General features: G+C 39.6%; 1 protein-coding gene across 3 annotated transcripts in view; it reads left to right on the top strand.

The window, feature by feature from the left end:
* The window catches only part of LOC106788047, a 39,832-nt gene that overhangs the window by 22,654 nt on the left and 3,192 nt on the right, over positions 1-13,986 (top strand). For 2 of the 3 annotated variants that reach the window (XM_014750967.1, XM_014750966.1), the window contains exons 4-5: positions 2,274-2,443; positions 9,945-10,108. In XM_014750967.1, the coding sequence (XP_014606453.1) occupies positions 2,274-2,443; positions 9,945-10,108 (334 nt within the window). Of the gene's footprint in view, positions 1-2,273; positions 2,444-9,944; positions 10,109-13,622; positions 13,981-13,986 lie in introns of those variants that run through there. The other variant, XM_014750965.1, reaches the window with a different exon arrangement.

Below are 13,986 nucleotides of genomic sequence, written 5' to 3'. Positions count from 1 at the left end.
TCGTGTATACAAAAGAGAGAGAGGGAGAGAGAGAGAGAAAAAGAGAAGAAGGAAGAAAAAGAGGGAGGTGAAGTAGAGAAGTCCATCTTGAGAAGCTGCAAACCGATACGAGAGTGCTCGTTACGAAGATGTAACGCCAATACGATAAAGACCCCTAAGAATCACTTTCGATAATAATAATATCAAAAAGAAACCACAGTTTCTTTTTTTTTCTCTCTCTTTTATTTTTTTCTTTTTCACGTAATAATCACGAAACGAAATATAAACAATTAACATATGAAAATATTCTAACACAAATCTTATTATAATATATACATATTATTAAGTATTATTTATATACACTATTATTATATATATATATAATTTAATTCAATATAATTTGAAAACGATTTACTTGAAGCCACAGAGACGGACACCAATACGCGTGCGGAAATATTCTGTTGTAACACTCAACGTTCACCACCGAGTAAACCTATATAGATACACACATGCGTGTGTATGTTCAAAGAGGGACGCACACGCACGTGTGCACGAGAGACGTGTGTTATGTGTAGTTATAGGAGCCGTCAACGGGCACAAACACATACAAACACAGTCCTGGCTTACCTAGCTGTAGCGCGCGAGCGCAGAGCACCCGGGAGGATATCATCGGGTGAGTCATCTCGTTCCCTCCCTTTACTCTTTGCGTGCGTCCACACTTTCTTTACCAATACAACACAACGGAGAGAGAAAGAGGGTCGGTGGTGGTATCGGTACGTCGACGTTTCTACTCCCCCTCTCACCCTTTCCCTCTTACTCCACCTCTTCCTCCTCTTATTCGTTGTGTCGCGTCGTCATCATCGTGGCCCGTGCAAGCACGCTCCGTTTTCTGGGTAAAAGCCGACACCGACATGGAAACAAAAGAACACTCTTTCTCTCTCTCTCTCTATCTCTTATTCTCTCATTCTCTGTCTCTCTTGCTCTATCTCTCTCTCTTTCTCTTTTTATCCACCTCTTTCTCCGTGGTATCTACTTGAAGCGCGCGCGTGCTGTAGAGTACAAGGTGGTAGTACCACACCACTGCCCATGACCACCGTGGTCACGTTTCGTGGAAGCTTCTTTCCAAAGGAGAGTAGTGTCCCTTTGTGTTATAAGACCACACCGAGTATGAGTTCCGAACGTAATTCTACTATAAAGGTACAGCTAGCTAGCACAAGCTAGCTAGCTAATCTATCTATCTACGTATCGTTGAGATATTCGGATAGCAATCGTTTGAAATAGATCTCATGTTATTTCTTTCTAATTCTTATTTTCTTTATTGTATCCGACTCTCTTTCTCTCTCTCTCTCTTTTCTTATTCGAATTGTCGTAATTAGTCGAATGTTGTGGGTGAGCGACCGAGAAAGTGCATAAGTTCGTGCCTATATTTTATGTATGCATATATGTATGTTGGGTGTGTGTGTGTGTGTATGTTGTACATATGTAATACCTGTTGCCCGTCCCTATATTTGTACCATCGTTCGTAGCCATTGTTGACACGTCGATAACGATCTTTAGCGTGCAAATATATCGTATTTGTAAAGTGGAAATACCGTACCAGGGCGGCCACCATCGTACGAGGAAAAAAACTGACATGTTTTCTTTCATTTTGTTGTAACGATTCGATAACACATATAAAACGTTTTCTCGATAAACTTTTCTTTTCCATTTAACTGGAGGGGGATGAATCTATATGCATAAGGTAAATACGAAATATTCTCGAAAGTCGATTCGAAGAGAATCGTTTCCTGTGTCAATGTCACAGATTGGGTTCACCGCTCCAGACTAGAATACAATTCGCATAGGCTCGCATTCGGTACACGCTTCATCGCGCGCGTTAACGTCAACTCCGTTTCGCTCGACGTTCGAGAATAATTATTCTACTTCATGAATATGGATTACAGGGGAGAGATATGACTTCATCGGTAGCTATAATGGTTTCTACGGGGAAATATCGTAGATCCATTTGTGTATATATATATATATGAAATAAACATAATTATTACTTAAGAGGGTTGCTGCTTCTCAATATCCAATTAATTTTCGAGAAAGACGAATTTCAAGCCCTATTAACTAAAGTATACATATTTGTGTGTATTAAATAGAATGTTGAAAATATAATAATAATAATAATATGTTTCCCATGAGTTATCCACTTACAAGTGACAAAGTTGTTGTATACAATTTGTATTCTCGTTTTTGTATTTTCTAGTTTTTCATGATCGATCATAAGGCTTTGCTTTTGTGTTGCGCAGGTCGAGAACGTGAATTTGTGCGTGGGAGCGCTCCGAGCGCTGGGGGCAGACGTGGGGGCTGTGAATCCTGGAGAACTAGCGGCAGGATCAACCCTTTGGCCGGTCCTCGCCCTGCTCTTCGCCCTCTCGCGATACAAGCAAAGAGCGAAACAACTACAGGATATGCCTAGGTAAATTCATCGGACTATTTCACTTTCGAGTCGGTAACGTAGAAATCTTATTTATTATACCACGAAAGTTTCTGCAATACCGACGCATATAATCGGTATAAAAGAACTCTTTCGTATTAACGATATTTTATTAACGACCGCTAGCAGAAATCCTATCTTATCGACACTTAGTAGACCAACATGATATAGTCAAAATGAAGCACAGAAAAGTTGGCATAGAAACTTAACAGCAGAAAAAAATCTAATGACGTGAGCAAAATGAAAAAAAATGTGTAATTTTAAAAATCAATATATTCATATGATGATTGGTTGTAAAAATGTTAGTAAATTATTGTCTATAAAGTTTCTAATTTCTAAATTTACAACCCGACATGATATCTCTTTTACAAACATTCTTGTACGTTATGACTCTAACTCATACTATACTTGAAAAATAGTAATTTTTTGTTTTTTAAATAATAAATAATGATAGAAATGTACTTTTACATTAAAAAAGAAAATTGAAATAGGTTATTTCGTTTAATATCCCGCAAAGAGAATCACGTTGGAGTTTGCACGATAATTTAAACGAATCCTAAACGAATAGAAAGTGGATCGAAGATAGGAGAACTCTCGTGTCGTTCTCTTGTAACAGTCCTCCTTTCCTAGTTTCCAAGATACAAACATGTACAAGGATAGTATCCTCTAATTATGAAGAAATTAAATAATTCCGGAGCTTTACTTTTTTCAAATGAAAGGGCAAAGGATCAAAGATACTCGTTCACAATTATGTTCGTTTCCATCGAATAAAGACAAAGAAGTTGGCAACCTTTCGCCAGAGTTAATTTTTATAGATTCGTTGTAGACAAAAGAGGGGGCGGTAAGGGGTCACCCACGCGACCATGTAAAAGAAAGAGAGCGAAAGAGAAGAGAAAGACCTTCGAGATGAGGAAGCCAAAGAACTTCGTAATGCTGTAAACTAGGCATGATTTAGAAATTTGACTTGTTCATTCGTAGAAGCAAATCAATTTATTCTCTAGCCCTCTCCTTCTCTCTTGGAGTAATTTACAAGGAAAGATAGGTAACGTTTCTGCAAACGAATCTTGAAGTATACCAGCTTTCAAAAGATCTGGTCGTAAGCTTTCCTTTTCTATCGCAACGGCAGATCGATACTCGCAAAGGTTTCTTTGGTTTAACGACCAAGCGCGCGAGCGGAGTGCTCATTAACGCTAGCATTAATCGACCCGTGTGCTTCTCATTCGCACGTATTAAAACGCATGTACGCATTCTTATAATAAAGTACCTGCGTGCATGCGTGCATACGTACGTGCGTGCGTAGCATAGCATTCCGCCTCGAAATAACGAGTTTTGAAAACGAGGTATTTCACCTTATTTCTCTCCCTGGAACGATTTACGCATTTTATGTCAAAATCAATAGACACCTATATATATATAAAGTATATATATATATATATACTTTACTAACACATACGTGGATAAGGATATACATACGGATATAGATGGAACAAGATTTATTCAAAACGTGCCAAATGGCTCTGTTCAATCGGCAAGCATTCGGATGTGAACAATCAGCTAGGTGTAGAGAGAGAGAGAGAGAGAGAGAAAGAGAGAGAGTACTTGAGCCTCGATGAGTGATATCGCAAACGGTTCTACCTAAAAGGTAAACATTTGAAACATTCGGCGACAAGTCATGACGATTGCCAAGAGGAGGAAATCCTGCGAATGAAGTAGAAAATATCTCTCGCACGAGGTACGCCCACGCTCGTAATAATAGTCTTCTACTTCTCCTCCTCCTCCTCCTCTTCCTTTTTCTCTTTCTCTTTCTCTTCCACCACGACGGGGAAAAAGGAAGGAAGATCACATGCGCATGCGCCTAAGCGAAGGAGCGGTTTGTTAGCATAAAAATGGCTTTAAAATTGCCAGAGCAGGGCGATATCGAAAGCGCGAGGGAAAGGGACATGGTTTGAGAGGTGCTACTGACCGAAGGAGGACGAAGGAGGACGAAGAAATACGAAGCGGTCAGAAGGGCAGAAGGCTGGAGGAGCGAACCCGCTGATCGCAACTGAAATTCAACGATTTAGCCAAGGAAATGGGGATTCGGTTAGAAAAGGTAGGATGTATAGATAACGTTACTAGAGAGATGAAGATGAAGAAGAAGAGGAGGAAGAGGATGAGAGGAAAGTTGGTGCATTGGAAGCATGCAGCAACAGTAACAGCAGCAGCAGCAGCAGCAAAGGTTGACCGATGCTGCAAACCGAAGGAGAGAAAGAGAGAGAGGGAGCTACGGTCGCAGGAGAGAGGATGCAGGATAGCGGAACTAGCATAAAGGGGGATGGTGGGGAAGCTCGATGAAGCTCGAGCGGGAGAGAGAGAAAGACTCGGTCAAGAGAGAGAGAGAAGCCACGTGCTACGGGGGAACGGGAATGGTGTTCTCTCGGGCCTCAGTTTGAAACGGGCCATCAACGATGCCTACGCACCATGGCCGCACCATGAGCAGTTGTACACAGTCCTATTACTCCTGCTCTCGATAAAGTTTCGCTTCCCGTTTTTTTTCACACTCATTTTAAACGAATTTCATTTTTCTTCATTAACCGCGAAAATGTTCGGTAGTTGGCGAGAAATAATATCTCGTTATCATCGTCATCGTCGAATTATCGCGATCATTGTGAATACTCGGTTAAATAGATAAAAAAATTTGTTAATCGTTTTAAACGAAATGCATTCATCATACTGGAACGCTCTTTTGCTAAAGAATAAACGAAAACAAAGTAGTTCGATACTTTTTCAATTATCCGATTGCAATGGAGCAGCATCGAGTGTGAAGTGAGCACATATAGTGTGCTGCAACTGATACTACTACTACTACTACTACTACTACTACTACTACCTACTACACTACTACTGCTGCTGCTGTTGCTGCTGCTGCCTTGCTAACTCTCGTGTCATTGTATTTGTTCGATCACGCTCATCTTACGCATCATTGAAGTCGTAGCCGTAATTATCGTTGTATCTAAACCTTTGCGAATGTGTTTGACCGCCGCGTTTGACTTCGAGACTCGATCGATCGTTCGATCTGTAATCGATGTCCTCGCGATCATTCGCTTTGTCCACGAAGAATCGTAGCGTTCGGTGATAAAACGTGTCCCGAGGCAGGCGTCCTCTCAATAATAATGGGTAACAGTGGAAGCAGCAGTAACAGCAGAAAGGCACGAAGCTTGCCGAACTCGCCGGAAGCTCACAGGTATTTTATCCTTTTACATTTTCGCGCGTTACCATCGAAAAATCTTCCTCGCTAGTTCGAAGAAAAACTTAGAAAATATGTATAATGTATGTAGGTACATATGTGTATATATCTATAGATCGGTACATGTGTATACAATATGCCCGTTATTTCTTTCGAATATTAATGTAATCCTATCCTAACGAGCGTTCTCATTTGTTGTTGTCCTTTCCTTCTATAACTTTTGACTATCACAATAATAACGGTACGAGTAAAAACCTACTAGAAATAACAGCTGCGTTAGACGATGATTATAATGTGAATGTCCTTTAAAAGCTGAACAACGTGCAGCTGGTGATCGAAACTATTTAACTCCTGTTCCCTCCCTTCTACTCCAAGTTTTTTTCTTATTAGTTTATACGATATAACATAGGATGACATTTTTCGTTTGTGTTTAATTTATTCCTATATAACCACTACTTCATACTTCCTTTCATCATTAGACGCGTATTGTTTCTTTGTTGTATCCACAGTTCGAGAATATATTATTTTACCTTACGAGGTACATAGAATTGTATAATTTGACGGTCACATAATAATATTCTTTTCATTCGTAAATCTTCATACATATATAATCGTTAATTATGATAATGGACCAAGATAAAAAAAACAAATTGAAAAAATTAATCTTATATACAATATATAATCTATATTACAATACATAAATATATTATAATATACAAAATAAAATCTATTATTTAATTACCGTTTATTGTGTAATACTTATTAACACAAAACAATCGAGCGTTAAATGCAAATAATCCGAGTACGCTCACGTTCAGTTTCAATATTTCTTCGTATGAAAATATATGTTTCTAATTGTGAACGTGATAATAGTTTTTTTGGAAAAATATCAGCATCATCATCGAAGTTTAGTATTTAGTATTCTAATTCTTTGTTACTCGCTGCTAGCTTTCAAAGACAGCTCTTTTGTGAGAGACAGTTGGTGATTGTAAGGGGTTGGTGCATGGTGGTGAGGTAAGGGACGCGCGGGCGTGGGCGCGTAATAATCGAGCTACGCAAAGTCCCTCTGCTACGATCTATATTGAGAAGGAAAACCAGATCCCTTTCTTCCTTCCTCTTTCATTCGTTTGCTCACTTGCTCACTCGCTTGGCTCTTGTTGGAGGGCCTCGAGAGGACCGGTTAGACCTTGGCCGCCGTCGTCTTCATCGTCATCGTCGTCGTCGTCGTCGTCGTCGGTGTCATCGTCATTGAAATACGTTCGAACTCGTTTAACATGCTTTTCAAATTTTTAAAACTAACTCCTATCAGCAACATTCCTGGACACACACGAGAACAACTTATCTCACGTTGTTCTTTTCAAATCTTTTAATTTTTTTTTTTTTTTGTAATTTTTCCTTTCCCTTAGTATTCGTTTTCTTTCTTTCTTTCTTTCGTATCAAGTCATCGTCATGACCTGTCGTGCGTCATAAGGAATTCTCAGCATGCTCCGATTGTAGGATTTCTATCGGTCGACCTATCGACCCCCTACAAAATTCTCAATTACGATGACGAGCACCGATTTGAATGCTCGGCATGTCAGTTACGTTGGCACGAGTTGTTTCGAATCAATCTAGTCTCGTTTAAAATTCCAAACGGAATGTATGGAAGGAGGACGGAAGAAAAAAGGGAAAGAAATTTCAAATGAAAAATTGGCGAACAAGTTCTAATGGTTACTATTACGTTTTGTAATCTTCCGCACGATTTGTTGGCTGGATAGCATGTCGAGATAATAGAAAAGAAGATGAAGAAAAAGAAAAATAAAATAATATTTATTATAACGGAACGCGCGCGCAGCAGAAGTTTTCAATTAAAAGGATATTAAACTTAATCAATATAAGCGTGTTTTGGCGTGTGAGTATAAGAGAGTGAGTCGACAAGCGTAACAAGGAATGAATCTTTTTCTCCCCTTTCGTCGCCTTTCGTGTCGTCCTCGAACAACTTTTTGTCACTCGAGGCCACTCGATTTCACTGATTTATGCCCGGGATTTGTGCGATTATTTCACGCTACTCTCATCTCTTTCTTTCTTTCTTTCTCTCTCTCTCTCTCTCTCTCTCCGTCAGCGCTTCTCTTTATTTAGCGTGCGAGTTCAAAGACATCACCGACTCTGAGAGTGACTCAATGTTTTCGATGTGAATGGTCGCAGAAATAGATCCTTCGCAGAAAAAGAGAGAGAGAGAGAGAGAGAAAAACTCATACGAATGAAAAAGAGAGAAATAAATAAAGAAAGAAGAAGGAAAGAGAAAAAGAGAGGAGGAGATATCTCTTCCTTCAAGATCGCACGTTTTAACTGTTGTGTATTGAATTCATTTATAATCGAGCAACACTCATTCGGGATTTGCCCAACGAGTAATCAAAAAAATCTTGTATCATTTCAAAACAAATCTCCGTTATATTATGTTTTTTCTTTCTTTTTTTTCTTTTTTTTTAATGAATCTCGCGAACGTAAAAAACATTGTTTTTTTTTCTATATAAAAATTTCATTTTCTTCTTCGCATTATTTTCTGAGCTAATTATCTCATTAGACAAAACTTTGAAGAGAATAGAAATACTAATATAAACAATAGTGGTGCAGTAATTTACTTTTTTTTTTCTTTTTTCGAATAACATTTTGTAAAGCTACAAAACGCATTATAAGGAATGTAGGAGCGCGGAAAGAGAAACGAAGAGAGAGAGAGAGAGAGAGACGCGCGTGAGCATATTGCCTTGGGGTTCTTTTAAATTAAAACGCATCGAGAACTGTAGTAGGACATTACGACATTGCGAACAAATTCTTCCAACGCTCGACAAAGGGGAAATTTCATTTGGAAACATTTTCACGATCGTTCCTTATTCCTCTTATTAAATAAAAATTGAAGAAAATGTGATATGCAATTAAAATGAAAATGAATGGTGCATCATATTGAAGGAAGCAATTCACATAGAATGAAGAAGTTATATAAAGTGAGTTATTCTAATTAAATTGGAGCACGATGTTTTGTATGTTGGACGTCTATCAAACGATGATGGCCAAGGAAATAACGTTGTCATTATGAACATTTCAATATAATGAATATATTTAGCTTTAGAGATGATGAATAAAAAAAGAAAAAGAAAAAAGGCATTCGTTCTAATTTCGAGGATAGTCAATCTAATAAAAAGAGATAATTAAATGGAGAACAAAGAACAATGATCGTCCCGTTCGGGCCTGGATTCGATCGTCTTGTCGTAACAAAGTCCAACGAATAGCTTATCTGGTCCGTTGAGGGTGAAAAACAACGATGAACCTTCGTTATAATAGCATCATCCGGCGTAGGTAGCTAAACGGCTCGGTTTTCCTAGAAGCACTCGGTCTTTTTTTCTTTTTTCTTTTTTTTTTCTCGAGATTATCTAAATTTATCTCTCGAGAGCTGAAACGCAACGTGCAACACCCGCTTTCTCTCTTTCTCTCTCTCTCTCTCTCTTTCCCTCTCTCTTAAACTCACTTCTCCTTCGTGTGCTTTCTCCGTCGTCGTCATTATCGTCTCTTCTCGTCGCAAAACTGGACTCTCGTAAAACCGGCCTTCGTTGCTGTCTCCTATCACCAGCAATTATCCCCAATATCTCGCATGGTTTACCGTTGCACCGTTCCGCACCGAGCAATTCGACGAATTAGACCAATCGAACGACTCTGCGATCGACAGGGTGTGACGATATACGTCTCTCCTTACGTAAACCTACCTTTCCTTCCAACAGATTCAACCAAGCTCGGATAAATCTTTTTGGATTTGGCATTGAGTATCATGTTTACCGTAATAAAGTGTCTATCTCTTAATATAATTTATTATTTCCTAATAGAAATAAGGGAATTATTTCTCGAATTTAATTGACCGATTCGAGGAACACTTGTATGAATCTGCAGGGGAAGGAGGAGGGTGTCTTCGATGTTTTCGAGTAGAAAGAATGCGCAAGGTGTGTCCCTGCCACGAATGTTTCTCGACTACGTGGGTGTCCGATATGCGTTAGCTTTTCATGGTGGCTCGTAAATTAGGCTCGCGCGTAAAGCGAGAAATAAGAATAGATGTTTGGTGTCAAGAACGTACTTGTCTCAAGAGATATGCAAGATGAGTCTCGGTGCCGAATGTCTAATCGCTACCCCCAAACGTCCACAAAACAAAAACATCACTAAAAACAATAACTTCGTTTAGAAATGTTGAAAGAACCGATTGTAAAATATTTTCTTCAATTTCCGATCAATCAGATTACCATCACCGTACAACAAACAATCGGGTGTCGGTGGTTGTGCTGGGGTTGGTCCAGGGAGTGCCACGAGCATACCCTTACCTGCGACGGTGGCTGCAACGAGACGATGTCCTCCAGACAAAGTAAGACCAGTTCCAACTCCCACGCATCAGTCTCCTCTCGGTAAGTTTATCTATTTCTGTTTATCTAACTTTTTACTCTTTTGCACTCTTATCTTGTCTATCATCCTCTATAACATCGCCATACAATGGGGATCATTATTCACGAGAGTCGGAATTATTCTCGGGGAGAGGGTTTTTTTTTTTTTTTTCTCGAAAAATCCACTTTCGACTAAATAACGAGAACGCGATATAGGATTCCCGATGAGAGGAGGGTTAAAACAAAGGCACGTTAGCGCGTTGCCACTTGACTGGTCAGCCGCAAGAAGAGCACCTTAAATATCATCGAGCTTGAAGCAGTAACGGCATGGGCAAGGCAAGGTGAAAGCCTGCTATGAAATAAAAGGCACCAGGAAAGCCGCAGAGAAAGAAAGAGAGTGAGAGAGAGAGAATAAGGAGGGGGTTAGAGAGGGAAGGAAGGAGAGGGAGAAGGTAGAGAAAAGGGAAGAAGACCAACGAGATCATATTTTCTTTCTCTTTCTTCCCTCCTCTTCTTTTTTTTTTTTTTCGTCGACCCTTCTTCATCCTATTCGCGCAAGCTGCTTTTAATGGAAAGTCATTAGCAGCTGACTCCATCCAACGGTTACTACGGGCGAGAGATATCGTTCGAGCATGCTCTCTTGATGTTGACGGCTCGTCTGGTTGCTTCTCCGACTCGTCTCTTCCGTCAACAGGCTTCTCATTTCACGATATTCTCTCTTTCTCTCTCTCTTTCCCTCTCTTGACTCGCATGTTCATCTCTATCATCTCTTTTGCATTAACTGTCAGCCGAATAGAACAGAACTTCATAGATCTTCAAATGAAACGTAATTTTTGATGATCCTACTATCAATTTTCTGTCTATCATTGGGTCAAGAAAAAATCGTTTGTCTCGATAACGTTAATTAGATATCGAATATTAAGTTAGCAAAAATTAGCAGAATTAAGAAGAGGCCACTAACAACCATGGAGCCTACGAATGGCTTTTAGCAGCAACCCCTTGCGCGTTGTTTCTGGCTGCTGCAGGCAAACGTTCGGACCACCATGGAAACCGGCTATAGGGAGTTACGGGGGTACGCGAGAGAGATTCGTCCTCTTCTTTAAATATATGGACTCTCACGTACTCCGATCGTTTTGCGACTACCGCCTGCACGTGCTATATTTTGTGTGTATCTGCGTGCGCGCGTGCGTTCCCCCATTTCGACTCGTTGCGTTGCTTAGCCCATACGCACTGGAGATATTACCTACATCCATTGTGTAGGTGAACGAACGTTCGTAGGTAGTTGGTACTCGCAGGAGAGAGAGAAATGGGGTGGCACCCCATACTTTATACTTTACCCTCGACTCCCACGTTTCCAGGGCACCCATGGCCAGATGTGCAGGCCGATTTACAGTGGTACTCAATTCTCTCCTTTCTCTCTCTCTCTCTCTCTCTCTCTCTCTTTTTGTTATTCATATCCGTGATAAATCGATTCGTTCCAGATCATTGATCGTGTAATAACCGATAAAGATGAGCTCGTCTTTAAGATGCACGTATTATACCGGGGATAGATCTATTTCTCATTGTTCAAGTTGGAAACAGGGAATATATGATGAAATCATAATACCCGCGAATTCTCTGATCCTTTGTTTACGTGGTTGAGCGTCTCTATGAGAGCCAAGGCTTTAAGGGGATGCGGCTATGCCGCTGTAGCTCTATCAAAGTGCGCGTGCCTAGTGTGGCCCCTCCCCCCCCTTCCAAGGGAACTCTGGATACGGCAAAACGGAGAATGCGTTTGCTTCGAAATAGACTCGCGGCCTTTCTAGCAAGAGAATATAATAGAGAGAAGCGCAAGCGCGGTATCTCGGTTACCCGTCGATTGCACCTCGTGTACCTCATTTCCTACATATACGGATTATTTCACCAACGAACCAACCATTTTTTTTTGTCCTCATCTTCTTCTTCTTCTTCTCCCTTTCATCTAGTTTTCTTTGCAATTTTACTGAAGCAAAGTTTCCTAGCCTGGTCAATGAATCTCTCTCTAATTTGTGAAGTGATTTTTGAAAAATGATCTTTGCCGCAGGTTTTGAAAAAAAAAATAAAAACATTCGTATTGAACTTCAAAAGGAAGTAATTTTGCCCAAGCCTGTAATAGAAAATAACCCTTTAACCCCCAGCCAACGCATCGTTCCGGATTCGAAAGTAAGCTATTCGTTGACCTCGAAACAGAACACACGACGGACAGCTAACATAAGATAACTCCTTTGAGAAGTGTTAAAGAAAAAGTCAGGTCCCGAAGACCGAATGCAAACTCATCGCGTGACAGACGTTTATTTTAATCAACCTGACGCTAAACATAAATACATATATTTACGTTTGTACGCGCGAGATGTATTTGTAAATGCGAGATATATTTTTACTAAAAATCATTAGGACCGTTTTATTTTTGAATAAATTTTAAACAGATTAGATAAATAGTTATTAAAGCCGGAGAAATCATTTTTATCTCTTAAGATACTACGAAAACGAGATACTTTGCTCTGCTCTTTGATGTTGATCAAAACTTTTCATCCATGAACCACTACAACCACCACCACCACCATCACCACCACCATTTGAGTTAGCCCGTAGTATGTAGATGTGAATATGCGTGAATGAAGAAAAAAAGAAAAAGAGAAGAAAGAAAGATCGGGTTTGGTAGAGATTCGTTGTGATCTCACCTTAAGCTCGGTAATCCTATAGGAATCTACTCTGAAGAAAGAAACGCCAAGGGGAGAAAATGTGCTGGCGTATCCGTCCGCGATATATACTGTCTTTCGTTGGTTCCTTCTTTCCGTGCAAACGGGGCATGGTGGAAAAGAAAAAGAAAAAAGAAAAAAAAAGAAAACAAGAAATAGGGAGGAAAGAAGGCCAAGAAAGACAACGAGAGAAAATTCAAGTCGTGAAATCACGAACGCGGGCACACGTAAGACTCGCAACCGGTCTTTAACCCCAAAAAGCGAACGAGGAATATCAGTGATTCTCACCTCTCGTGATAAAACCTACCGCAAGTTAGGAAGAAATGAGAAGCGCGAATAAAATGATTGTATTGCAATCCTGTTTCGCATTTTTATTTGTTTCTGTTGCATTAAATCTGAATACCGTACACTATTGCAAACTTTAAATATTAACAGTAAAATTCGTATGACCGATGATGGGATTTTGATCACAAAAGTTTTAAAATAACATTACTTTCGTGTAAAATAATTTCAAATAAAATTGAATTAAAATCAAACGAAAATTTATGGGATTAATCTTTTCAATCGATATTCAATGATCATCGATTTAGTATAAAAACGATAAAGAACCACTGACCGAATGTTCAGCGACCCTTAAATCTTGCTCTCTCTTCCTCCCTCGTTTTCTTCAAACATGCACACAAGCATACACACACACACACACACATAGAACTATTCTTTTTCTCTCGGGGTGTTCCTTTCTCTCTTCCTTTCTCCCTTTTTCATATAGGTTAAAAATACTACCCTACACTAATTTTTCCTCTACCGGTTTGGTGCTACAGGTTTCGAGAATCTTACTGGCGATGATTCGTTCTCGCTGGGCGTGCAAAGGAAAAAAAAAAAAAGGAAAAAGGAAGTCGACTCGCGACACGAGAAGAGAGAGAAAAGTCAGGGTCGAAGTAACTTTTAGCGCGAAATACGGACTGCGACCGGTTGCCTTGGTTTTACAGGATGATTCAAAAATACTGCATAAATAACGCGTTTATTATTAGCTTTTCGTTTCCTTTTCACGTTTCTAAACTTTCTTTCATCTCTTTTCCATCAATCGATATCGGTAAGATCATCGCACTAAGGTGTAATTGTTACAAAAAAATTATTTTTGTTTCAATTTTATAAACGACAGTAAATAAGTGTATTGAAAATAAA

The sequence above is a fragment of the Polistes canadensis genome, unplaced genomic scaffold, assembly GCF_001313835.1.
Source record: "Polistes canadensis isolate GaletaPanama2010 unplaced genomic scaffold, ASM131383v1 scaffold_122, whole genome shotgun sequence".
NCBI classification, from domain to species: domain Eukaryota; kingdom Metazoa; phylum Arthropoda; class Insecta; order Hymenoptera; family Vespidae; genus Polistes; species Polistes canadensis.
This window is presented reverse-complemented; position numbering and strand designations above follow the sequence as displayed.